This window comes from Ahaetulla prasina, chromosome 1, assembly GCF_028640845.1.
Source record: "Ahaetulla prasina isolate Xishuangbanna chromosome 1, ASM2864084v1, whole genome shotgun sequence".
NCBI lineage: Eukaryota > Metazoa > Chordata > Lepidosauria > Squamata > Colubridae > Ahaetulla > Ahaetulla prasina.
The window spans coordinates 331,547,423-331,573,738 of record NC_080539.1 but is presented as its reverse complement, the minus strand read 5'-3'; the positions used below and the strand labels follow the sequence as shown (position 1 = coordinate 331,573,738).

The following is a 26,316-nucleotide window of genomic DNA, read 5'->3' as shown; positions in this document are numbered from 1 at the left end:
ATAAGATAGATAAAAGAGGGAAAATGTTTATTGTGGACATATACTTTCTGTCCAGAGCACCTAAACTGTGAAAAAGCTGTGTTACAGAGATATCACTCTAACTCAGGAGTCTCCAAACTTGGCAACTTTAAGCCTGATGGACTTCAACTCCCAGAATCCTTCAGCCAGCAAAGCTGGCTGGGGAGTTCTGGGAGTTGAAGTCCACCAGGCTTAAAGTTGCCAAGGTTGGAGACCCCTGCTCTAACTAGCAAAAAAAGGTATCAAGTCAAACTGTTCTGAAGCAAGATTTCAGCTGATCCACCTGTGAGGTGTGTTAAGAATAATAGCCACCCAAAAGAGTCTGGAATTATCAATTCAACTTTTCCATGTTTGCTTGGTGACACAGTTGAAACTCTTATTTGGGTAGACAATTTGCCCTTTCCAAATGCCATATTTTTAAAAATAAAATTAGGATATAAATGGAATGCAAGATTACTTTGCCACCTAGTAGTTGATTGGTTCCAGTTCAATGTATATGAGAGCTAATCAAGCCGCCTTTATTCATGTATGAATTACCTCAGCCAATACTGTACACAAGGATGTTGCATAATGTTTGCATAACAAATCAATACCCAATTGTTTATGTCTTTGAGTGCTTTCACAATCATCTATTAGAAATGAGTAAAATATTTTAAAAAGTAAACATACTTTCAAAATTAAACAGTTTCATTGTTTCCATGCAACACCCCTCCCCCACCAGTTAATTTTAGTAATATATAACCATGTGAAAAAATAAAATTCCATCAGCAGAGTTTTTGAAACAGGATCCATCAAAGAAGCAACAAAGAAGTTCCCAAAGCAGATGGAAAAACAAGTATCTAAATAACCACAGGCTGGTTTCAAATTTCTCCCTTGATACTTGAATCGAAAGTGAAAATCTTACACATTTTTACAGGTGCATTCCTTTAAGTCAGAGTGTCAAACTCATATGATCACAGTGACGTCACCTGACGTATTGGGACTTCCCCCCGCCCCCCGCTTCGCTAAACCGGTCTTGGGAGTGGCCAGCACATCTGGCCTGTGGGCCCAGGAGTTTGACAGGCCTGCTCTAAATTAAAAAAAACAGTGTGCTAGGAGCCCGTATTTCTTCATCTTCTTTTCCTTTGAACTAGCCAGACATGTCACTCTTTCCTTGCATGAATCTAAGATTAAATTCATATCTTAAAAATCAAGCTGTTTTTAAAAGTACAAGTTCCGATTTGTTAAACAAAAATCTTGTCACGCATCAGCAAAGGGGCCTGAACAGGAAGAGCAATGGGATTCCCCATCCAGGGCATGGCTGATTTATGTGTCTGAGATGAAAAGGGCTCTGCTGTACTCAGTGGTGAATAGTGAAGTCTTGATAGAACTTTTATAGTGAATTATGAATCTTTCCTGTGAGATTCCCCCACTTCACTTGTGAAAAAAATACAGAAGAAACATGTTTATCCACATTACACCAGTTGACTAATTCAGAGGGGCAGAGTTCCCAGAAACTGAGTGAATTTTGCACTATCAGCTGATAAGTCATGTGAATAATCTAAGTCACTAAAGGAATGTTCCACCTAATTTTTCACATGACAATGGCTCATGTCAACAAAACTGCTGTTGCTGCTGGTTTAGTTCCAGAATCCTGGGCAGAAGTGTGAAACTTTTTCTGAGTCAAAGGCCATACTTGTCCTTTGGGTAATCTCCTGAGATCTGTTTCCAGACAGCCACAATTTGAGGTCAAGACAAAAATGGAGTCTGACATAATTTTTAATATATATATATTTATAGTCAGTAAGTTAAATATAGTTTATATGATTATCTTCCAATCAAAGCTTCTTTTTGCCTTATAGCAATATTTTCTAAAAATTTTGAAATCTCTTAGAACTTCACTTAAAGCTTTTGGGGCTGCCTGAGATTGGGCCTCAATTCTGGACTATGGCAGCAATCAGAATATTCATAGCCTTCTTCATTTTATAGACATCTTGAAACACCTTAATTTTGTGTCAGAGATTTTCCCCTTATAACAACTTGTAAAAGACAGAGACTCACATACAATTTGCACACGCTGATTTATATATGTATGCATAAAAAAGTATAATAAAACTAAATAGAAAGCTATTTTTGTTGGGCTGTTGGGGAAGGTTGAAGGCAAAAAGAGAAGGGGACAGTATGATGAGATGGCTAGATATTGTCATTGACACATGATCACGAATTTGGGCAAATTCAAGGAGACAGTGGCAAACAATAGGGTTGTCTGGCATGCTATAGTCCTTGGAGCACAAAGAGTTGGACACAACTTAGTGACTGAACAACGACAGCAACTAACAGATCTCAGCATAACCAGATACTGTATGCCTTCTCAGTCTACTTTCTAAATCAAGGATAAGTAACCTCTGGCTCCTGAAATCTCTTTGTGAGGCCACTGGAACCATCTCACCATGAGTCTTGGAAACTGAAGGAACATTTTCTGACAATTTTAAATTAGGAAACACTTAAAAATTATACTTAAAACCTTAACATACTGTAGGTTAACAGTTAGCAAAATAAAGGAGATAGCATCTCTTCAATTTTCTGATCCTGGTCCTGACCTTTAAATTGCACTTAGACTAAATAGACATTCAAACAAATCATTACTGACACCTCTTCACATTAATTGTCCTCTATTAGGTAGAACAAATTATCGCAGCCTTATCCTCTTGGTTAGTTGATATTTTTCCTGTTCTATGAGAATCTGTCCTGCTTTTATTTCTAAGCAAAAACAAAGAGAATTGCTATATTGTCTGAAAGCATAGAGTTGAATCTAGAGGCATTAGGTTAGTCAGGGTGATTCCCCATGACCAGAAAAGATTATCTTGGCATGAGTTCACCACATGAGAAAAAGGAGAAAGACTTGGTGTTCAGTTTTCACTCACTTCCTTGCTGTGACTCATACAGAAAATGGACCAGGTGTAAAGATTATTTAGCCCAAACACAGTTTGGGCCAGTTTAAGACTGATCCCCAGCAAGCAATTTGGGCATGAAGCTGTAGTACGCGGTACATGGTGTCCATGCAGGCTGAATACAATGCTTTGGACTGGCTCTTCTTCTTGATTGCTCCTCTCCTCTTTTTAGGACTCATACCTGTCTATTCTGTTTGAAGTCCAAGGTTATTTTCTTTCTTATTTTCTTAAATCACATTTCAAATCTACGGCCCAGGGATTCATAGCTTGGTAGCTCTAGTACCAGTCACCCTAAGAATATTTCCCTTAGTATCCCACTATGCTTCCTGTCCCTAACTTGTTAAAAAAGATTCCATAAATAAATGGAAAGCTGCCATGTTATCTAGATGTTCTCTAATTTGAAAATGTGCCCATCTGTCCAGAAAAATAAAAAAGAGAACTGAGGGATCTTGTTGTGTCTTGTCCGCTCTCACCGCAGCCGGGGTCTGCTTATCTGCTCCCGAACACGGAGGAATGTATGCCTCCCGGCCCCAGTTCTGGCTCCATGCCCAGACAAGCTGCAGAGGAGGGGGCACCTCCCGGTCCCAGCCCTGGCTCCATGCTCAAGCAGGCTGCAGAGGAGGGAGCATCCCCCGGCCCCAGCCCTGGCTCCATGCCCAGGCAAACGGAGCAGCTAGACCCCTCCCCCTCCTCCACAGCATGTGAGCCTGAGGAAAGTTTACTTCCAACAACAGCTGATTGGAGTGACCCTCGCATCAGAAGATTGGATAGGCGGAGGCAACAGAAGGAAGGGAGGGGCAGGCCTTAATGAGTGCTGAGTCATGGAGCCACACCCCATGGCCTATATAAAGGATCTGCTTTCTGGCAGTCTCTGAGTCAGGCAAAGTCGAACTTATCTTGCTGAAGTCACTTACTGGTCTCCTGCCTGCTCTGAGGACTTTGCTAGGACTTTGGGCAGAGCTGCAGAGGCAAGCCTGATTTGGATTTCCCTGACCCGGCCGTCAGCGGAGGAGTGGGACACGACAGATCAGAACTTCGTATGAGAGTATAACAATCAACCTCAATAATTTTGTCTTCTGGAAAGTGAGCGTTTTGCGAGTTACCTTGGCATGCCAGTTTCCACCACAGTCATTATGTAAGGTGCTCTCAACATTTTATACATTTATAGTCAACCCCAAAATTATTTTTTGGTACTAAGGAATATTTAAAGCAAATTTAAATCTTTTGAATGGGAATTTAATGGCAAAGTTGACAATAATAGAAAACAAGCATAGCTGGGAGGAGGAATGTCCTCAGACAATACATGATTTATATTATAAACTCACAAAATAATGCAGAATTATTTGAAGAGATAAAGACAGTCTATACAATTAGTCACATTACTTCTAGCCCCTGAGTACAAAAGGTTATCTTGTGACCTTCCAAACTGTTTTATCAGACTGATATAAGTGGCCTGAAGAGGACAGGCTATCTGGGTGACTAAAGCTTTTCCATTCCAAAGTCTTTGTTAACACAGTTTCCATTACCTTAAAATACACATAAATCAAGAAAATAAATACATTTCCGAAGGTCTTCTTAGAGCACAGATCTTATAAAATGCTATGATAGAGGTGACACACTTCTCAATATCAGATTTAAAAGAAATAATACGTAACTGGAAGGTACACTTTTTGTGTGGCAGAAAAGGCCTCTTACACTGAGACGACAATATACAGTTTTAGGCCAGCAGAGCTACCTAACAAAACTATTGATTTCAAGCTCTGCCAGAGCAGTTTAGCATCTTAACTGATCAATGGTAAGCCAAACAGCCGCCAAAATTAGATGCCAAACAAGATAGGCAGACAGGCAGACAGATAGATATAGGTGTTCCTTGAATAACAACAGTAAATGGGACCAGAATTTCTATCGCTAAATGTGACATCATGTGACAGCAATCCTGGCACTTCCCCATAGTTATTGTTCAATGAGGATTGCAGCTTGCTAAGCGAGTCCCAGGAGGCTCACAAGCAGACCAGCAGGCAGGTAAGTAGCTGCTGCCAGGAAGGGGAGGCATGTAAGTAGCCCACAAAGCACAATGCAAGTGCAGGAAGGCTGCTGGATGGGGAATGGTGAGTGGGAAGCAGGTGGGAGAAGAGTGCAAATGATTGACCACAGTGACTTGCAACATTCCCTGCCAGCTTCCCTGTTGATTTTGCTTGTGGGAAGCCAATAAGGAAGATTCCAAATGGTGACCACATGACTGAGACGCATTATAAGTGCAAACAAGTTGCAAAATGCCCAGATCACTATCAAAACTTCAAGGACCAGTTGCAAGTACGAATCATTCAGTACCATCGCAATTTTGAATTATTGCTGAACGAGTAGTCTAGTAGATAGATAGATAGATAGATAGATAGATAGATAGATAGATAGATAGATAGATAGATAGATAGATAGATAGATGACAGACTGTATAAATCAGCATTATTGGATGCCATTGCATACTGTACTCATATGAGAAAACCATTATCCTCATTAAGCTAATACACAAGGTTCAGCTTCTCATGGCCAGATTGTGTGTCTGGCTTTGTATTGTTGTGGAGAGCTCTGAAGAGCCACATTCTGTACCTAGATTGAAATGTTCAGAGGACCAAAAGTAGAAGACAACAACAATACCTCAAATCAACTGTTTTTTTTCATAGCCCCTATTATAACAGCAACGAGGAATTGTATGACAGCTTAAAGACACAGATAAATTAAGTGGTCTGTGATTCATGAAAACGTTTGTTATAATAATGTTCTTTTTTTCTTTGTCCTCTCCACTCTTGTCATCTGTTCTTATGCTGCTGCTTTCCTTCTTCATCCAGGTATAAAGGTGGTTACCTTATGCAGAGTTAGACTCTGGCACACACCTAATCTGACTGCCAGTGGTTCTTCCTTGTTTTTTAACAGGTATCATTGTCAGTTCTATATATAGGGTTCGGCATGCAAAAGTAAAGTTTCTACTTTGGGCATATAGTTCTTCTCCTTTGAGAAGTAAATTACTGATGCAAACCTGCTTTCTGATACACTCCTAAGAATGAATTTATGAATGATAATGAGGATAGAGGAGACATGGAATGCAAACATTTCTACATTAATTTATGGCTAGACTCTTGCTTGTCAATTGTATCTTCATGGCAAATTATTTTGTACAGTACCTGGAAATATAAAGATGGGTGTGAATTGGCTGTCATACAATGTGTGCAACAAGAGAATATAACAAAGACATAGAAAGAATATGAGAAATGGCCACTCAGATTTTTTTTTGTTAACATCAGTAGATACTACATAGATACACTGAGATTTTATGTAAGTGCACAAACCTCTACAGTCTCCCACGTCAGTTTACCATTAGATGCGCATTGTAGGCCATCTTAGGTGGGATATGTGAGAATCTAATCACTCTGAGCTACTTAAATCATTATTAATTTTTGTTCTACTAAAGGGAAATCTAATCCATTCGGATTTTCTGTGATGACCGTCAAAAACAACTTGCACCCTTTCTGTTATACATTGAGGAGGTGATGCTACAATGTCTAACAATTTGTTACAACTTCAAGACCATTTACTTTGTGCCAAGGAATCTGGCACTAACACTATATCAGCCATTCATGGTTTGAGGCTCCAAGCTACTGTTCAAGTGAGTTTTTCCCCCTTCCAAGAATGAACTTTCCTTGGATATTCCATTAATAAATGCAAATGAATTCTGTCAAGTAAATGTCCCAGAGGAGGATTGCATATGCTATCCATGTCACCACCCAGAGAAGAAACTGTATTTTGGAAAGTTTCTGCTGCTGGAGGAGATGATTTGGAAGAAGAAACATCTAAACCAAGTTTGCTCCAAGAGGGTAGCCTTGCTGCTACAAGGCATCTGTGTCCTTGATAATAGGAACTGGTGACTCTTCTCCACCAAGTTGTTTATAAATAAAGCAGAAAGTCAGCATGGGCTCTTTATTCAAGAGGTGGGATTTGATCTGGTGAGGGAGGGCATCGTCATCCATCTGCATAGTTTTGTTATCCACTTGGACAAACAGTCCGTAGTCCTGGGGCTCTGAGACTTCAAATTTCTCAGCGCACTGCTGAATTAATTGATGAGTCGTGGAGTCGGTCCGATATGCCAGTGTCCTTGTTTTGGCCTCAGCCTCCATAAAAGAAATGGCAATGAAATCCTGGAAAAAAGAGAAGATAAGTTTTGAAATAACATCAATACTCATTCTAACTCTATTAAAATGCAACCCTATTTATGCATAAAATTCCTGTCCGGCCTTTTCATCACCAAACATCGGGATCCAATTCATTATAAACTAACAAACTGCTTTTAATAAATTTCTAAAAGTTAAAACAGAAATGATGATACTATAGTAAAAATGTGATTTTAAAGGTTTAAAAATGTGGAAGAAAACGTTAAAATATAGGACAAGTATATAAGAGGTTCAGCGGTATCAGTTTTAGTACAAGCCTGGATTAAGATAGTTAAGTAGTCATTGAAAGTCAAGTCCCGTAAGGAAATGTGGAAGGAGTTAATAGTTTTTAGTTATATGATCTGAGGAAGCAGACTGTGTGTTGGATTTCTTCAAAAGATTAAAGATTTTCACGTGTTCTAAGCTTTAATGAAACTAAGTAATAAATGCTTTCCATGCAGAAGGCCCCAGATTTAAGTCCACTTCTGGCAGGGCTGGGAAAACCTCTTGCCTGAAACTATGAAGTTGGGGAATTCTTTTGCAGGAAAGCACCCAAAAAGTCTACAGGTAGTCCTCAATGTACAACAGTTCATTTAGTGACTGTTCAAAGTTACACCGACACTGAAAAGGGACTTATAGCCATTTTTCACACATATGTCTGTTGCAACATCCCCATGGTCACATTATCAAAATTCAGACACAGTTCATTTTTATGACGGCTGCTGTAAGTCCTGATGTCTACAAACAAAGTCAATGGGGAAGCCAGAGTCTCTTAACAACCGTGTTACTAACTTAACAACTCCAGTGATTCACTTAACAAATGTGGCAAAAAGGTAAAAAAATGGGACAAAACTCACTTCACAATTGTCTTGCTTAGCAACAAAAACTTTGGGCTCAATTGTGGTCGTAAGTCGACCACTTACAGTGTGGTCTTATTGTAGCTTTTAAAACATAAAGTTTTATATATATATTTGACCAACCGGACTCAACGTGTAGTGCTCAATGGAACTACATCCACATGGAGGGAAGTATGCAGTGGAGTACCGCAAAGCTCTGTTTTAGGCCCAGTACTTTTCAACATCTTCATCAATGACTTGGACGAGGGGATAGATGGGGAACACATCAAATTTGCAGATGACACCAAGCTGGCAGGAATAGCTAACACTCCAGAAGATAGGCTCAAGATACAGAAAGATCTTGACAGACTAGAACATTGGGCGCTATCTAACAAAATGAAATTCAACAGTGAAAAAAGTAAGGTTCTACGTTTAGGCCAAAAAACCCAAAATGCACAGGTACCGGATATGTGGTACCTTGCTCAATAGTAGTAACTGTGAGAGGGATCTTGGAGTCCTAGTGGGCAACCATTTAGATATGAGCCAGCAGTGTGCAGCAGCTGCTAAAAAAGCCAACACAGTTCTGGGCTGCATAAACAGAGGGATAGAATCAAGATCAAGTGAAGTGTTAATACCACTTTATAATGCCTTGGTAAGGCCACACTTGGAATATTGCATTCAGTTTTGGTCGCCACAATGTAAAAAAGATGTTGAGACTATAGAAAGAGTGCAGAGAAGAGCAACAAAAATGATTAGGGGACTGGAGGCTAAAACGTATGAAGAATGGTTGCAAGAACTTGGTATACCTAGTTTAATGAAAAGAAGGACTAGGGGAGACATGATAGCAGTGTTCCAATATCTCAGGGGTTGCCACAAAGAAGAGGAAGTCAAACTATTCTCCAAAGCACCTGAGGGTAGAACAAGAAGCAATGGGTGGAAACTAATCAAGGAGAGATGCAACTTAGAATTAAGGAGAAATTTCCTGACAGTTAGAACAATTGATCAGTGGAACAACTTGCCTGCAGAAGTTGTAAATGCTCCAACATTGGAAATTTTTAAGAAAATGTTGGATAACCATTTGTCTGAAATGGTGTAGGGTTTCCTGCCTGGGCAGGGGGTTGGACTAGAAGACCTCCAAGGTCCCTTCCAACTCTGTTATTATTATTATTATTATTATTATTATTATTATTATTATTATTATTATTATTATTATTATTATTATTATTATTATTATTATTAGACAATTTAATATTTGTTAAAGTTAGGAGAAGAATGTTTTAAGAACATTGGCATTTTAGAGCAGGGGTCTCAACCTTGGCCACTTTAAGACTTGTAGACTTCAACTCCCAGTTGAAGTCCACAAGTCTTAAAGTGGCCAAGGTTGGAGACCCCTGTTTTAGAGTGTTGATTATCAGGACTTTATTAATATTACCTGTTTAAATTTAGAGAGAGGTTGTTATATGATTATTTTCGCTGAACTAAAAGAAAGTTGAAGGTCATATTTGTTTGAAATTTGATTGCTGTATTTTTTTTTCTATCACTTTTATTATGTATTGTTATTCCATTCTCCCGTCTCCCTTTTATGTTAGATTGTATTTTAATGTTTGATCTTGAAATTCAATATTTAACATGGGGGAATAAAAGGAACTGCTAATCAGGGTAGACAGTGCATAACAAGATAGGCAAACGGTCTTCAGCCTGGGATAAAACCATTCGTTTTTGTTTTGATCAAATTCCTCATAGCTTGAAAAGATTTGAGATTCAGAAGGCAACTTTTGATTATAATATCTGAAGGACTATTTACAATGCATACAAGTAGCACAAAAGCAAGATACTCCCTAGATATAGATATGCAAAGCTTGTTATTTGGGGGGGAAAAATAGTGTTTGCTGCCACCTTGAGGTTTAAAGACAGGAAATCTTAAATACTAAACTGCATTAGGGCAGCTCAAAAATTACAAATAGGTGTCACTGAGTCTGGTTTCGTAATGCTTGCACCATCAGATTCTCACTATCATTATCTGTTTTTTAACAACACCGCATAACTATTCAAAGGAGTTTTGATCAATCGCCTTGGTACTACTCATCAGCCTTATCCATTGTTTTTCCAGGCTTTGCAGTGCCTTGGTTTCAAAGGCAAAAAGGCATTTCAGACCATACAGTTAATAATAATAATAATAATAATAATATTTTAATTTGTATACCGCCCTTCTCCCAAAGGACTCAGGGCGGTGCACAGCCAGAATAAAATACAAAAAGAACAGTACATATAATATTAAGAACAACCCCTTCAAAAACTTATTCAATTGGCCAATAATTTAAAATACAATAGCACCCTACAAAATTTACAAAAGTTTAAAAACCCATAAAAACAAATTAAAAATTTTAAAATCAAGCCAGTCCAGCTAGACGGAATAAATAGGTTTTAAGTTCGCGGTGAAAGGTCCGAAGGTCAGATAGTTGACGAAGTCCAGGGGGAACTTCGTTCCACAGGGTAGGTGCCCCCACAGAGAAGGCCCTCCCCCTGGGGGCCGCCAGTCGACATTGCTTGGCTGACGGCACCCTAAGGAGTCCCTCTCTGTGAGAACGCACCGGTCGCTGGGAGATAGAAGATGGCAGTAGACGGTCCCTTAAATATCCTGGTTCTCATATCCTATATGAGTTGATGCTCATATAAGACTGTCTTAAACGCCTTCAAAGCAGTGCCATCTTTACCCAGAATTGGGTACAGCTACTTTTCCACCTGCAGCATCGCCCCAGGAAAAGATGCCTTTGATTTAAAGGGTTGATGACAGATGCTATATGTATCCACACAGTTATTCTATTTAATAGAATAACAGAATGACAGAAAAAAGAAGGGACTTTGGAGTTCTTCTAGTTCGACCCCTACTTGAGCAGGAGACCCAATACTATTCCATCCAAACGGCCATCCAAACTCTTTTTAAAAATTTCCAATGTTGGAGTAACCATAGTCTCTGGAACAGTGGTGGGCTTCAAATTATTTTACTACCGGTTCTGTGGGCGTGGCTTGGTGGGCATGGCAGGGGAAGGATACTGTAAAATCCCCATTCCTTCCCCACTCCAAGGGAAGGTTACTGTAAAATCCCATTTCCTCCTGTTCAGCTGGGACTCAGGAGGCAGAGAATAGATGGGGGCAGGGCCAGTCAGAGGTGGTATTTACTGATTCTCCGAACTACTCAAAATTTCTGCTACTGGTTCTCTAGAACTGATCAGAAACTGCTGAATACCATCTCTGATCTGAAGGTAATTTTGTTCTTACTGTTAGGAAATTGCTCCTTAATTCTCGGTTGGATTTTTTTCCCCATAATGTTCCATCCATTACTTTTTGTCTTGCCCTCAGGTGCTTTAGACAGCAGGTTGACTCCCTCTTTTCTGTGACACCCCCTTAAATATTGGAAAACTGCTATCATGACACCCTTAATCTTTCTCTTCTTTAGACTAAACATACCTAGTTTCTGCAATCATTCATCGTACAGTTTCTCCTTGAGACCTCTAATCATCTTTGTTCCTTGTCTCTGCACTTTTTCTACAGTCTCAGTATCTGTTTGCCTTCAGATCAAAAGAACATTGGGGCCCTATTGTTTCCCTTTTATTCCTTTGATATAGTTAACTATGATCACTTTTTCTAGTCTATCAACTTGCCCATTGTAGACCTAAAGTGGATCAATTTCTTTCTGTTGATCATTGCCTTGAGGACGGCAGCTTTTATTTGATCCATGACTCATTGATTGGCTGCTTGCAGTCCATATTTTTTTAGGAACATTCTTCACCTCCATTATTCAAAAGCATCCATGCTTTTCTCTGACTATTTTTTCGATGCCAGCCTTCATTTTATTTTATTTATTAAATTTATATGCTGTCCATTTCGTTATCCAAAGCAACGCTGGGTACATATTATCACGGAATTGTTCTAATTATTTTAACTTTTGTTGTCACTGAAGTATCCTTGTGTTTCACAATGTCATCTACGTTTGTCATTGTCTTCCACCAGTTTTGAAACCATACTTATCTTTTTCTAATATATGTTCCTTAATATATGTTTAAGTGTATAGGCTGAATAAATCAGGGGAGCATATACTGTACAGTCATGTCACATTCCTTGGCCAATCTGGAGCCAGTTTCTTTCAATGTTCTGTCCATACTGTGGCTTCCTGGCCTGTGTACACGTTTATCATGAGAACAGTAAGTTATTATTGGATTTCCATTTTTCTGGGCACTTCCCACTTACCAGTCACTTGATACGACTGACACAATCAAAGACCTTTTTATAATCAATGAAGCACAAAATGACTTGTTTTTGGTACTTTTTTCTCAAACATTCAGCATGCATCAGCAAAAGTATCTTACATTCCTTGGCTTTTTCGAAAACCAGCCTGAACATTTGGCATCTCTTTTTCCACACAGGGCTCTAATCTGCTTTGGATTATCCTAAGCATTATTTTGCTACCATGTGGAATTAAGGATATTGTACAATATTTGCACACTCTGTTAAGTCTCCTCTCTTTTTTTGGAAATGGGATGTAGATTAACCTATCTTTCAATCTGCTGGGCACTCTGTTGTTCTCCAGATATGTTGGTATAGCTTGTTTGGAACCTTCATTGATTCTTCTTTTGTTGCATGCCATCTTTCAGTTGGCATTCTATCAGCTCCTGTAGTCTTCTGCTTTGGTAATGATCAGAGTGCTATTCTAACCTGATCTTCTAGTACTAGAGGTTCTTATAAATAAGGAATATCTTCTGAAATATCTTGGATTGTGACATCTTTACTGTACAGCGCTTCATTATACTCCTTTCATCTTTCTTTGGTCTCCTTTGACTTGGTTACTATTGGCCCACTGACTTAGTTCAAGGTGTGCTAAGCCTTTTTCTGAATTCAAAGATCTTTAGAAAGATTTCTCTTGTTTGTCAATGTCTGTTTCGATCTTCAATGTCTTTACCATTGTTTTTATAATAGCAATAGCACTTAGACTTATACACTGCTTCATGTTGCTTTTCAGAGCTGTGGTGGCACAGTGGTTAGAATGCAGTACTGCAGGCTACTTTTGCTAACTGCCAGCTGCCCAGAAGTTTAGCAGTTCAAATCTCACTGGCTCAAGGTTGTCTAAGCCTTCCATCCTTCCGGGGTCAGTAAAATGAGGATCCAGATTGTTGGGGGCAATATGCTGACTTTGTAAACTGCTTAGAGAGTGCTGTAAAGCACTGTGAAGTGGTATATAAGTCTAAGTGCTATTGTTATTGCTACAGCCCTTTCTAAGCATTTTACAGAGTCAATATATTGCCCCCAACAATCTGGATCCTCATTTTACTGACCTTGGATGGAAGGCTGAGTCAACCTTGAGATGGTCAGGATTGAACCCCTGACAGTCAGCAGAATTAGCCAGCAATACTGCATTCCTAGAGGGCCACGGTGGCTCAGTAGGTAAGATGCTGAGCTTGTCGATCAAAAGATCAGCAGTTCAGTGGTTCGAATCCCTAGTGCCGCATAACAGTGTGAACTCCTGTTACTTGTCCCAGCTTCTGCCAACCTAGCAGTTCGAAAGCACATAAAAAATGCAAGTAGAAAAAATAGGCATCACCTTTGGTGGGAAGGTTACAGTGTTCCGTGCACCTTTGGCATTTAGTCATGCCAGCCACATGACCATGGAGACGTCTTCGGACAGCGCTGGCTCTTCAGCTTTGAAACAGAGATGAGCACCATCCCTTAGAGTCAGGAACAACTAGCACATATGTGTGAGCGGAACCTTTACCTTTACCTTACTGCATTCTTAGCACTGTGCCATCGTGGCTTCTTTATGTTTATAATGTTACTTCTTGTTTCATCTAACACTCTTTGTAACTGTTTGTGAAGTTCCTCCTGAAAATTTTGTCTTTTTGGGCTTGTCTTCTTGGCAATTTCCATAGTTTGTTCTATTCAGTTTGTTGATATTTTTTGGTCTTCTTAAAATTCAACTTTAACCAAGATTTTTCACTGTTCATTCACCTTCTTTCGATATAAATGTTACGATTTATAAAGGGTTTTCACTATCATTATTACAACTTGTTTTATCTTCACTTGCTTCTAGCAGATTCTTTTGTGATTCTTCTGGGTTATTACTACCTTAGCTGTAAATTTTACTGTGATTTTTCTAATATTAGAAATATCTATTATTTCTTTTTTCTTCTTATTGTCCTCTGTTTGTTGACTGACATCCTCTCATTTCTTGTTTGATGTTGGAAGCTGGCATGCTGTCATTGCTGCCCCAAACAGATTGTCTTTTGCAAAAGTTGAACGTATTGAATCTGTTCCTCACACTATTCTTAGTGTTTAACTCTTTAATGTTTTAATTTTAATTCATATATTTGATTATTCTTGAGTGGCTGACTAGTTAGTATTTCTCCAGCTTCTGTTTGTTAGTATGCTATGTTTTTATTCCAGTGTTGTTCCTCTGCAGATATTGATGATTAATATTTGCCCTAAATTAGATGTGGCAATAAACAAATAATTCTTCTCCCAGAATTCTATGACCTAACTCTTGCATTATTATGTTTACTAAATTCCAATATCCCTGTAATTCCAGGTTGCTCCATTTTTCTATTAGTAATGTCATGTCCTTTCTTGATATTGCACATAGAACTTTTAGAATTTTTAAAAAATCTTACCTTCATTATTTTTATACATAACTCAAGATGAAGACCATATCTAATATTCCTTTTTCCTCGATTGTCCTCATAACAACCCTGTGAGGTGAACTGGGCTTAAAGAGAGCGAGTGGCCTAAAGACACCCAGATAGCTTTTATGTTTAAGACAGGACAAAAACTCATACTCTCCTGGTTTCTAGCCTGATACCTTAACCATTACCCCAAACTTTTTGCAGTTTGTCATAGAAGTCCTTAACACCTTCTTGTATAACAATTGCATCAGGTTATAACCAGAGGTGGGTTTCAGAAGGTTCTGACCAGTTCTGGAGAACCAGTAGTGGAAATTTTGAGTAATTCGGAAAACAGGTAGTAAAAATTCTGACTGGCCCCGCCCCCATCTATTCTCTGCCTCCCAAGTCCCAGCTGATTGGGAGGAAATGGGGATTTTTGCAGTAACCTTCCCCTGGAGTGGAGTGGAGTGGGAATGGAGATTTTAGAGTATCCTTCCCTTCCCATGCCCACCAAGCCACACCCACCAAGCCATGCCACACCCACCAAGCTACACTCACAAAACTGGTAGTAAAAAAAATTTGAAACCCACCACTGGTTGTAACTCTTGAATAGCATAGGTGTTTAATGTACATGCATTCATGATCCTAAAACTAATTAAATTACAACCATGTATGGAATTCTTTCTGAATATTATTGTCACTCCATTCATCCATGTTTCAATATGGAAGTTCATCCTGGCTGACTCAAACTTGTTTGAAACTGCATGGCATATCTAGCAAAATATCTTAATTATTCTTGCACACAAATATGAAGCCACTTCAAACAATTGGTTGCCTCCTGCAATTAAGCCAACTGCCCACATTCTATAACTATAAGCCAGTTTAGTGCAGGCATGTCCAACCCATAGACACATGCAGCCCTGGATAGCTAATCATGCGGCCCCACATGGTAATAACAAATATTAAAACGTAAAGGAAATTTGTTATTTATAAACATTAACTCTATTATATATTTTATATGTAGCCTACGACAATCCCTTCTCACTTAATGCGGCCCAGGCAAGTCAAAAGGTTGGGCAACCATGGTTGAGGTACCAGACTAGAAACCAGGGCTCTAGTTCTACTCCTGCCTTAGCCAGCTGGGTGATCTTGGGCCAGTCATTCTCTCTCAGCCAACTCACCTCGCAGGGTTGTTGTGGGAAAGAAGGAGAATGAAGGTGTGTTGGATTTGTTCACCGATTTGAGTCATTTATAAAAATAATAAAGGGGGGAATACAAATAAATGAATAAAAAAAATAGAAAACAACTTCTTCAGTTTAAAAGAGTCGTGGTGGTTCAGTGGTTAGAATGCAGTATTGCAGGGTAATTCTGCTGTTTGATTCTGACTGGCTCAAGGTTGTCTCAACCTTCCACCCTTCTAAAGTTAGTAAAATGAGGATTATTGGGGCTGATATGCTGATTTTGTAAACAGCTTAGCGAGGGTTGTAAAGCACTGTGAAGCGGTATATAACTCTAATTGCTATTGCTATTAAACTGTCAGGAATGGTTTCTTAGAGGTTTTCTAATAAAGGGAAGCTTAATATAAGAATCAAAATAGAAAAGAGCTAGAAGGGACCTTGGAGGTCTTCTAGTCCAATCCCCTGCTCAAACAGAAGACCATATACCATGTCAGACAAGTGGCTATCCAGTCTTTTCTTAAAAACTTGCTGTGATGAAGCACCCACAACTTCTCACAGCAAGCTGTTCCACTGGTTAACTCTTCTCACTGTTAGGAAGTTTCTCCTTAGTTCTAGGTTGCTTATCTCCTTGATTAGTTTCCATCTGTTATTTCTTTTCCTGTCTTCTGGTACTTTGGAAAATATGTTGACCCTCTCTTCTTTGTGGCAGCCCCCCAAATATTGGAATGCTGCTATCACGTCACCCCAGTCCTTCTTTTTCTAGAATGGTTGCAGGGCAGTGGTGAAATTCACATTTTTTTTACTACCAGTTCTGTGGACATGGCTTGGTGGGCATGGCAGGGGAAGGATACTGCAAAATCCCCATTCCCTCCTCACTCCTGGGGGAAGGATATTGCAAAATCTTCAATCCCACCCCACTCTGGGGCCAGCCAGAGGTGGTACTTGCCGGTTCTCCAAACTACTCAAAATTTCCGCTACCGGTTCTCCGGAACCTGTCAGAACCTGCTGGATTTCACCCCTGTTACAGGGTAGTGATCAGAAAAATAACCCTCTGTTCTGTCCCCCTCCCCACCTCACATCAAAGAGCGCAGGAGCGAGCGTCTAACAGTCATTTATTCTACAACCAACCTGAATTTCCTTTGTGGATAAAAGACTTGGCAGCTACAGTTCAAATGCCTGCCAAGTTCCTTATCACTTGGCAGAGACGGGAGTCCACGTGTCCGTAGGCCGTTGCCGGGGCAGCCAAGATGTTATCTAGGTACTTAATTTGAGTCTTATTTTCCAAAGCTCTGCTTAGTATGTCTTATGCCTTACAAAATTGTTAAGGAAAGTATTACCAACTCTTTCTGTTTTTAAACTCTACTGGAAACTTTGCTCAAGAAAGATATGCAATTCTTTTAAAGCCGACTGAGATGATCAATGCATAAAATCCACGCTTTCCTAACCTGAACAGATGATCGAGATGCCCGGGCTTTGTTAAGTGTTCTCCGTCTCTCCCAGCGGTGGATCGAATCTTGAACTTCAGTGCTTAGTTGTCGAGTGACCGCGATCTTATCATAGCTTTTGATAAGTTCTACTGCCCCATAAGTAGTGATTAGATAATAAGAACCTAGGCAAAATGAAGAAGCATAAACATACACTGAGCAATTTTTATTCCTTTGCGCTTCATGGCTTCTTTTAATACTGTCAAAAAGCTACCAGTCGTAGAAAGGCTCTATAAATGTTTTAAATTAAACCAACCAATCAACAAAATTTAAATATGGAGGGGAGCATTTGTGAAAACATAGCATGGACATGTGGGGGATCATTCTGGTTGGGATAGATATTCAGGTTTGATTTCGAACCAATTCACTGGATTTAAGACAATGAAAATGTAATGGAAGTGAACAACAGATGGCACTCTTACAACAGGCAGGAAAGAAAAGTAAGAATTGACGGACACTGAAATGTTCTACCAATCTCTTTGGGGAAGTAATCTTATATTGTGCTTATTACAGAGATTTTTCAGTTTATTAATTCTGATATTTTGCATATTTGTAACCTTTTGTCTTGATTGTCCTTACAAACATGTTATAAGGACAAGTTGAGATACACTGAAGGAGACATTCAATCCTTGTTGCATTTGTCATTTCAAATAGCCCAAGGAGCCACATTCCCTCCTGTTTGTCTTCCCTAAACCAGCACTCTATTTTCTCCTTCTGAATGAATTCATTTACTTCCAGAGATGCAAATATTTCCATAATATTTGGCACACAGTTTTGAAAAGTCTCCATTCCAACTATTTCCTCATTCTTTGAACGTTTCCCTCTTCTTTTTATAAATTGAGTTTGCGCACCTCCATCTGTTCATTGGAAGAGCTGCCTAGCATTTTTGCAATACTGCTGAAGGGGAAGTAAAGGAGTATTTTCAGCCTTGTCCAATTTAGTATTGCATCATCTGCATATTATAATTTGTGTCCTCTTGCATGTGAAAACAACTCCCAAGTATGCAGATATATCTATATACTGTATGTTTATGCAACATATCTTTGTCCATTGATGCAATATGCTTATATGCTCACCATCAACACTCTACAGCTGACTAACAAGAAAGACAAAACAAAATGTTATAAATATGGAAAATATCATAGCTGAAAGCCAAAAAAACACCTCCTTCCAGCTAATAAGTACAGGTAGTCCTTGATTTACAACAGTTCGTTTAGTGACCATTCAAAGTGAGCCTCTGGTGGCTCAACGGACTAAGTCTGTCTGTTATTAAAACAGCTGCTTGCAATTACTGCAAGTTCAAGTCCCACCAGGCCCAAGGTTGACTCAGCCTTCCATCCTTTATAAGGTAGGTAAAATGAGGACCCAGATTGTTGGGGGCAATAAGTTGACTTTGTATATAATATACAAATGGATGAAGACTATTGCTTAACACATTGTAAGCCGCCCTGAGTCTTTGGAGAAGGGCGGGATATAAATTCAATTTTTTAAAAAAAGTTACAATGGCATTGAAAAAAGTGACTTATGACCATTTTTCAGACTTACGACCATTACAGCATTGCCATGGTTATATGATCAAAATTTGGATGCTTGGCAACTAGGTCATATTTATGATGTCCTGGGGTCATGTGAATCACTTTTTCGACCTGATGACAAGCAAAGTCCATGAGGAAGCCAGATTCATTTAATAACTGTGTTACTAACTTAACTACCTCAATTATTCACTTAACAACTGTAGCTAGAAAAGTCGTAAAATGGGGCAAAACTCACTCAACAAATGTTTCACTTAACATCATAAATTCCGGGCTCAATTGTCATCGTAAGTCAAGGACTGCCTGTATAGCGTAAAACTAATCCACAAAAAGAGGTCCAGAAAAGAATCTGTACAAGAATATTTAATGTCTATTAATTCTTACTCATCTTTTTTGCTTTTTCTCCTCCTTTATTTTTTTTAATGTATTAATATCATTATTTTTGTGTGAGAATGTAAGGTATCTCCCATGAGGCTCTCTCTTAATTTTATTCATAGAAACAACCCTCTGAGGCATGTTGGACTAAGAGAGAATGACCAGCCTCAAGTCACTTAGGTTGATAGGATTGGAAGATGGGTTTTTGTAATCCCAGGCTAATCTCTTAACCTTTCTCACCACTGAACTATTCCTCCTAAATCCAGGCCTTCTGTTTATCTGGGCTGTAGCTGCCGAGGTATTGTAGCCATAACTGAACTACTGCAAAGAGAAAATATCAGACATCTCTGTATTTCTGGAAGTCTGGCAAGTTTTTGTTGTTGTTGTGATCATTATTTTCAGAAGAAAGATCTGTTTTCAGAATACTGCAGCCAAGCTGTTGGGAGAGCCACTTACAATTTCCTGAAAGGAAGCTGTATTTGTACTTTTACAGTGAAAACAACATCCTGAATAGAATAGTAGAGACTAAGTGGGAATCGTGTACAAGGAAGTACAGGGAAATAAACTTTTCTAAAGTCAGTGATATTTTTTCCCTGAATAGAAAAAAACAGGATTGATTGCTAGGAATTCCCTTTAATATGAAGGGCTCTGATCTGATAAATCCACATTACTTTCATTTGTAAAGTGCCATATGATTTGTTTTTTTGTTTTTTCTACTTCCCGTTCATTCCCTTTTCAAGTGCACACACTCCCTTTGGGCCATGATTAAATATTACCAAGGCAAAAGCATGTGCCTAGTGCCTCTGCAGGGACCTCTGGGGCCCATGAGTAGGGGCCAAAATCATTTGTCAGTGTCATCATAAAAACATGCAGTAACAAATATGGGCTGCAAAAATCCAAATTAGTAACAGCAAAGACATAGAAAAAATTATCTTTCTTTGCTGCTTTCTAGTGATCATTTATATTAAGTAGATCAGATCAGGGAGGCCCAATAAAGCACATTTAATTTTCAAAAACATACTGAACGAGGAAGATGAATATTCTTGAAATAAAACAGATTTTATTTCAACTGATCAAGAATTATATGTTATTTTTATGTTGCTATTTATTATTTTCATTTTTATTCCACTTCCTTCATTCTTGAGTGGCAAGAATAACAGAGAAACAGATAATCCAGGTTACCTCCCAGTCATAATGCTATACAGGAGTCCTTGACTTCATTTAATGACTGTTTGAAGTTACAAGGGCACTGAAAAAAGTGACTTATGACGTTTTCCCATTCTTATAACTGTTGCAGCATCCCCATAGACACCTGATCAAAATTCCGATGCTTGGCAACTGGTTCATATTTATGACGGTTGCAGTTCCCAGGTTCATGTGATCATCTTTTGCAACCTTCTGACCAGCAAAATCAATGAGGAAGCCAGATTGACTTAACAATTTATCAACTGTGGCAAGAAGGTAGTTAAATGGGGCAAAACTCACTTAATAAATGTCTCGCTTAGCAACAGAAATTTGGGGCTCAATTGTGGTCGTAAATCAAGGACTACCTGTACAATACTCTAAAAACAGTTATAAAAATCCAAATAATCACAAATGGAAGTAAAAATCTACAGAGAATTCAAACATTTGTGCTTTCCAGAACAAATCTGAAATTTACAGGAAGAAAACCAGAAAAAAATAGTTTTTGGCCTCCGTGTGTCACATTTTCACCCTCTCAGGACCCCAGAAGCACTCTGCAGTGCTCCGCACAGCCCTTTTTCAAGAAAAATGAGCCCCTTTTTGCCAAAAATGGCCAAATTTTGGGGCTCCCAAGCCCTCCGCTGTCATGTTTTCGCCCTCCCAGGCCCCCAGAAGCACTCTGCAGTGTTCTGCACGGCCCGGTTTTGCCAAAAACAGGCTCATTTTCCTTAAAAATGGGCCCGCTTTTTGGCCTGCAGAGTGTTTCTGGGGCCTGGAAGGGTGAAAAAGCAACGCACAGAGGGCTTGGGAGCCACACTCCATGAAGAGCATTGCAGAGTTCTTCTGGGGGCTGGAGAGGGCAAAAACGTGATGCGTGGAGGGTTTCAGAGGCCAAAAACATCCGTATTCGGTCTATAAGACACACTTAAATTTTCATCCACTTTTTTGGGGGGGAAGGTGTGTCTTATATTCCAAAAAATAATGTATCTATATAAAAATATTTGTGAACATTTAATTGTTTTTAAAATTATCTTTTTAATCTACCTATGCTGTATTTTATTCTATACAAATTCTTCCACCATTCTTCTGTGGTGGAATGATTGAATAATAACAATAATCACAATTTACCGGTATATAACATGTTTAGGGTGTTTCATTACCTAATTGACAGGAGGGGTCTCCTCATATAGGTCATGCAGTACGTTTATGACAGAAATGAGATCTGAATTTGATACTTCTTGATTGTGGTCTAGTTTTTCAAGCCCTCAGCTCACTTCCTTATATGAAATGCTGTTTGTTTCATAGCTCCCAGCTAAGATTCCCCAATTAAATTGTTGCACAGTCCAACTCCATTCCTCCTCCTGGTATCTAAGAGGTATTTTTTTCATTCTGCAAACTTAGCTGACTTTATTGATTATGTCTATTTCTCATGGCTAACGTCATTTTCCTGTTGTCACTCTTTTTTTTTAATACACTTTATTAAACTTTTATTACATTCAAAACATAAAAAATTATATCACTCAACAGCAGCTATTTGTGGTGTTTTTCTTGTGACAATAATTCGTGCCTTATTTACAAAAATTAAATTGTGTGTGTTTACATTCTTATTTTATCTATTACTTATACTTAATGATTATCTATCTTTAATCTAAAATAAGCCCCCCCAAAAATAAGCCCTCCCCAAAAATATTTAAATGGATGTGCCGTTGGTCCCTGCCATTTTCTCTGGTTAGGGTTAGGGAGACAGAGCTGGAAATCAGGTAAGACAGCAAGAGGAGCCCCATCTTGCTCCATGCACCCCAACATAATAAGACCTCCCCGAAAATAAGGCCAAGCGCTTATTTCAGGGTTTTAAAAAATGTAAGACAGGGTCTTATTTTCGGGGAAACATGATATATAAAACTGAACAGGATTGATCCTACTTAGCTTGTGAATATTAGCCAAGATAAAAATAGTTTATTAGGCATGTTCCATTTTACTCTCATTGATATGTTCTACCACCACCACAGGTAGGGGCCATATGTTTTTCATTTTATCCCAGAAGGATCTAAGGTAGGTTTGTCCAAACCTTGGCAACTTCAAGACTTGTGGAATTCAATTTCCAGAATTCCCCCAGCCAGCATGGAAGTCCACAAGTCTTAAAATTGTCAAGGTTGGACATTCCTACTAGTGCTTCTTTAGTAACATCACCAAGAAATATGTGCTTGTAAATTTTGTTATTGTTTTTTTCCTTTTGGGGTTAGATTAAGGAGATTAATGTGGATTAAGTTTATCTGAACTTTTGTGCATAGATCTTATTTTTGGGTTTTTAAAAAAAATCCTGGAAATCTACCAAATGTTTGTATTTTCCATTAAACTTGCAATGTTGATGAGATCTGGGTGTGTGTGTGCAAGAAAGGATATAGATCAGGGGTCTCCAACCTTGGTCCCTTTAAGACTTGTGGACTTCAACTCCCAGAGTTCCTCAGCCAGCTTTGCTGGGAGTTGAAGTCCACAAGTCTTAAAGGGACCAAGGTTGGAGACTCCTGATCTAGATAAGCTTCATGTGGCCTGCAAACTGGCTACTCCTGCATTACATCAATACACTGGAGTTCTTTCATACCTTCACCCAACTGCAGAGCAGGATCCATAAGTTCCATCATATACTCTACATTGAGAATCATCTCTGTCAGGTCACTGCGGGCCAGAACATACATGAGCACTGGGAGGAAGTCATCTGCTCCATGAGGCTTCCCTAAAAAGGAACAGAGTTGATTCACTCAAAAGTATGTGGGAGACAACAATTGCTTGAACTTAAGGAAGTGCAACTTAGTTGTGCAAATCCAAATAACCCGTTCATGAATTAATCAGGCCTTATCCAAATCATTGTAGAGCATTTAGTTCTTGCGATTGCCAAAACATGAATTAGAATAAATGCTATACAAACTGATTTGGCTGCAATCCAGATTTCACTAACTTCATAGTCTTCATCAGATTTGGAGCAATTGTCTGAGATATGAACCCAAGGACAGCACAGTTTGATGACTCCGAAAACCGTTTCTATAAATGCCATCCAGACACTCTGAGGATTTCATAAACAGGACATGACGAGATTCATCCTCTCCTTCTCCCTAATGAGTAGTATGCCATTAAACATAACATTTTGACTCTATTTCCACGAATTTAATTCTTTCCTTTTAAAGCTAAACTGGTAGCCACTGCCTCATTGCATGGCAGCAAATGAGGTATGCTTTATATAGTACTCATTATAAAAATACATTTATGTAGAGCAAGAGTGCCGCTGTAACAGTGCTTCATTACAGACAAACATACCATAGGGCAGGGATCTGCAAACTTGGCTCTTTGCTGGCTGAGGAACTCTGGGAGTTGAAGTCCACAAGTCTTAAAAGAGCCAAGTTTGCAAACCCCTGCCATAGGAAAAGGAATAGGATTCTGATCAGCTAGTAAACCGTGAAATTGTGGAAAGAGTTATTTTATAATATAAGAAAAAATGAGCATCTAATTATGGAAGAGATCTATTGTAAATGCTTACTATGCAGAAGTTCACACAAAATATGATAGTCAAACTGAATTCAAAAATATATCAATATTGAAGTGACATGCTATGAGATAATCTTCTGTTTCCAGATGTTCTCACCAATCACAGTCCAAAACAGATTAAATCATGCTTTAAGCCCACCGTAATCAATAGGCTTAAGCATGCTTAAGTGGATTTTAGAACAGAGCCATTGGATTTTTAAAATATTTCCCTATATGTCAGAAAACCTCAGAATAAATTACTTTCCAAGCTGAGATTTATACTCAGATGCAGCCTTAAATACTCTTTTATGCAAAACTCAAAAAATCATGAGAATAAATGATAAAAAGGAAAATCTCTAGGTTAGGTGGCAGAGCTTACAAGCATTAAGGCTTCCTTTATAAATTGTACCTTATGGTATCAACAGAATGTCATAATATTCAATCACCTTGTTTTGCAAAAGCATAAAATACGATTGCTAAAGAGAAGAAAAGACTTCATTATTCCAATAATTTTTGGTGAATTTTTTTCTTTGTACTATATTTCCACATTCCGTGATTACAGAAGAAGCTTTCTTGGGTGTGGAAAGAGAGCCAACAATGAAACGGCAGTACTTGATAAAAGGTGTTATAATGATAGGAGACATAATAGAGTCATAGACTCTCCCCTCACTCCAATATTTCTGAATATTAGTACCTGAGTTCATCCATCATATATTTGAACAGAGAACTAACACAGAACTGTAATGTGCAATTTATTCTCTTATGCAATAATTGTACCGATTTTGTATGATTTGGGAAGAACTAGATAAATTCACTGGGAAAAGAACTATTTAGTGGTTGCTAGTTTCTGTAAAGGAAGTTTTGCTTCCAGAATCTCAGCCATGACTTAAATACTAGCTGCCAAAAACAATAATGAAAGCCAGTTGTGTGACCTTGGGCCAATCACTCTTTCACAGCCCAACTCACCTCAGAGGGTAGTTGTGCGGGGAAAATAGGAGGAGGAAGGTGTGCTGGATATGCTCACTGTCTTGAGTTATTTGTGAAAAAATATATATACAAGATAGATAGATAGATAGATAGATAGATAGATAGATAGATAGATAGATAGATAGATAGATAAGGGGGGGGGGAATATGCCTGCTTTTAACCTTGTTATTTCTTTTCCTTTTCTGAATATTTTTTAGTGAACTTAAATACACTATTAGAGTTAACTATAGTTTGAAACATTGTTGCTTTTTTTGTAAGTCTTCTTTAAGACTTCCCTACCCCATTGCTCTTTTGTAAATCATTTTGAACTCCACCCAGAGAAAGTTGCAATTAGTCACTGGGCATTTCCTCACAGCCATGTTGGCATAATTCTTCCCATCCCTGATTCAATAGTTATGTATATTAGCATAAATTACATTGCACAGATGGATGAACTATATTCTGTTTCATTGATAAGGCTTGAAAGAGTGCAAAGGTTTGTTTTCCAAGTGGTTTCTGAACGTTTGATTACCAAATTAGGTAACATCTTCAATGGAATTTAGGAGATATCAGTGTCAGGGTTCTTCTGTTTATAAGGGCTTCAAGTGTGGGTATGTCAAGTGAGGGTCTTGTGTTCGGTCACTTGACGCACCCACACCCGAAGCCCTTATAAATAGAGGAACCCTGATACGGATATCCCCTAAACTCCACTTAAGATGTTACGTAGCTTGGTAACGAAACGTTCGGAAACCAACCCACAAGCTCAGAGCACAAACCTTCACCCTCATCCTACAGCGAAGCTATAGATATTCGCCACTATTGCATAAGGCTTGAAAATAGGTTAGTCCTGGTAGTTTTAATATGGAATAATTTAAGGACAATAATTGGTGCACTTTCCTGGCTGCATCTTCTCTTCACCCAGCATCACCTGTAGGTAGGAAAAGCCACTTCCAATTGCTGCTCTTAACATATAGTGGGCAGTTTCCTGGGATGGAGACTTTAGCCACTTTTCAAGTTACTTTACTGATAGATCATCAGTGTTGGAAAATCCACATTGCTGACCTGCTGCTCAGACTGTTTGTGAACATTGGCCTATTCTTCCAGTAGAACATTACATATTTGTCTCAAAACAGCTTACTGTATTTTTCAGAGTATAAGACACACCTTTTTCCCACCTAAAAGGGAGTGAAAATTTGGGTGTGTCTTATACACCAAATGTAGCCGCTCCTACCCACTGGCCCCCATTCTTTGGCCTCTGCCTCCCAGCAATTTACCTCCTTGCAGCAAGCAGCAAGAAGAAACAGCCCATTTCAGCTTCAGCACAGCCTAATTAGCACAAGTCGATTGTCCCCGACTCTCAGCTGTTTCAGGCTGCAGAGATTGCCATTGCCTATTGCTGCGTGGGCCTCTGCTGCTTGCTGCAAGGAGGTAAATTGCTGGGAGC

The 26,316-nt window shown here is 38.9% G+C and overlaps 1 protein-coding gene across 7 annotated transcripts in view; it reads right to left on the bottom strand.

Annotated features, from left to right (window-relative positions):
- Nucleotides 1–4,168: 4,168 nt before the first annotated feature.
- RIN3 (Ras and Rab interactor 3) overlaps nucleotides 4,169–26,316 on the bottom strand; it is a 118,063-nt gene continuing 95,915 nt past the window's right edge. For 6 of the 7 annotated variants that reach the window (XM_058162599.1, XM_058162593.1, XM_058162595.1 and 3 more), the window contains 3 exons: nucleotides 22,990–23,121; nucleotides 17,260–17,423; nucleotides 4,169–7,138 (listed from right to left, as the gene is read on the bottom strand). In XM_058162599.1, the coding sequence (XP_058018582.1) occupies nucleotides 6,830–7,138; nucleotides 17,260–17,423; nucleotides 22,990–23,121 (605 nt within the window). In that variant the 3' untranslated portion in view covers nucleotides 4,169–6,829. The remainder of the gene's footprint in view (nucleotides 7,139–17,259; nucleotides 17,424–22,989; nucleotides 23,122–26,316) is intronic. The other variant, XM_058162594.1, reaches the window with a different exon arrangement.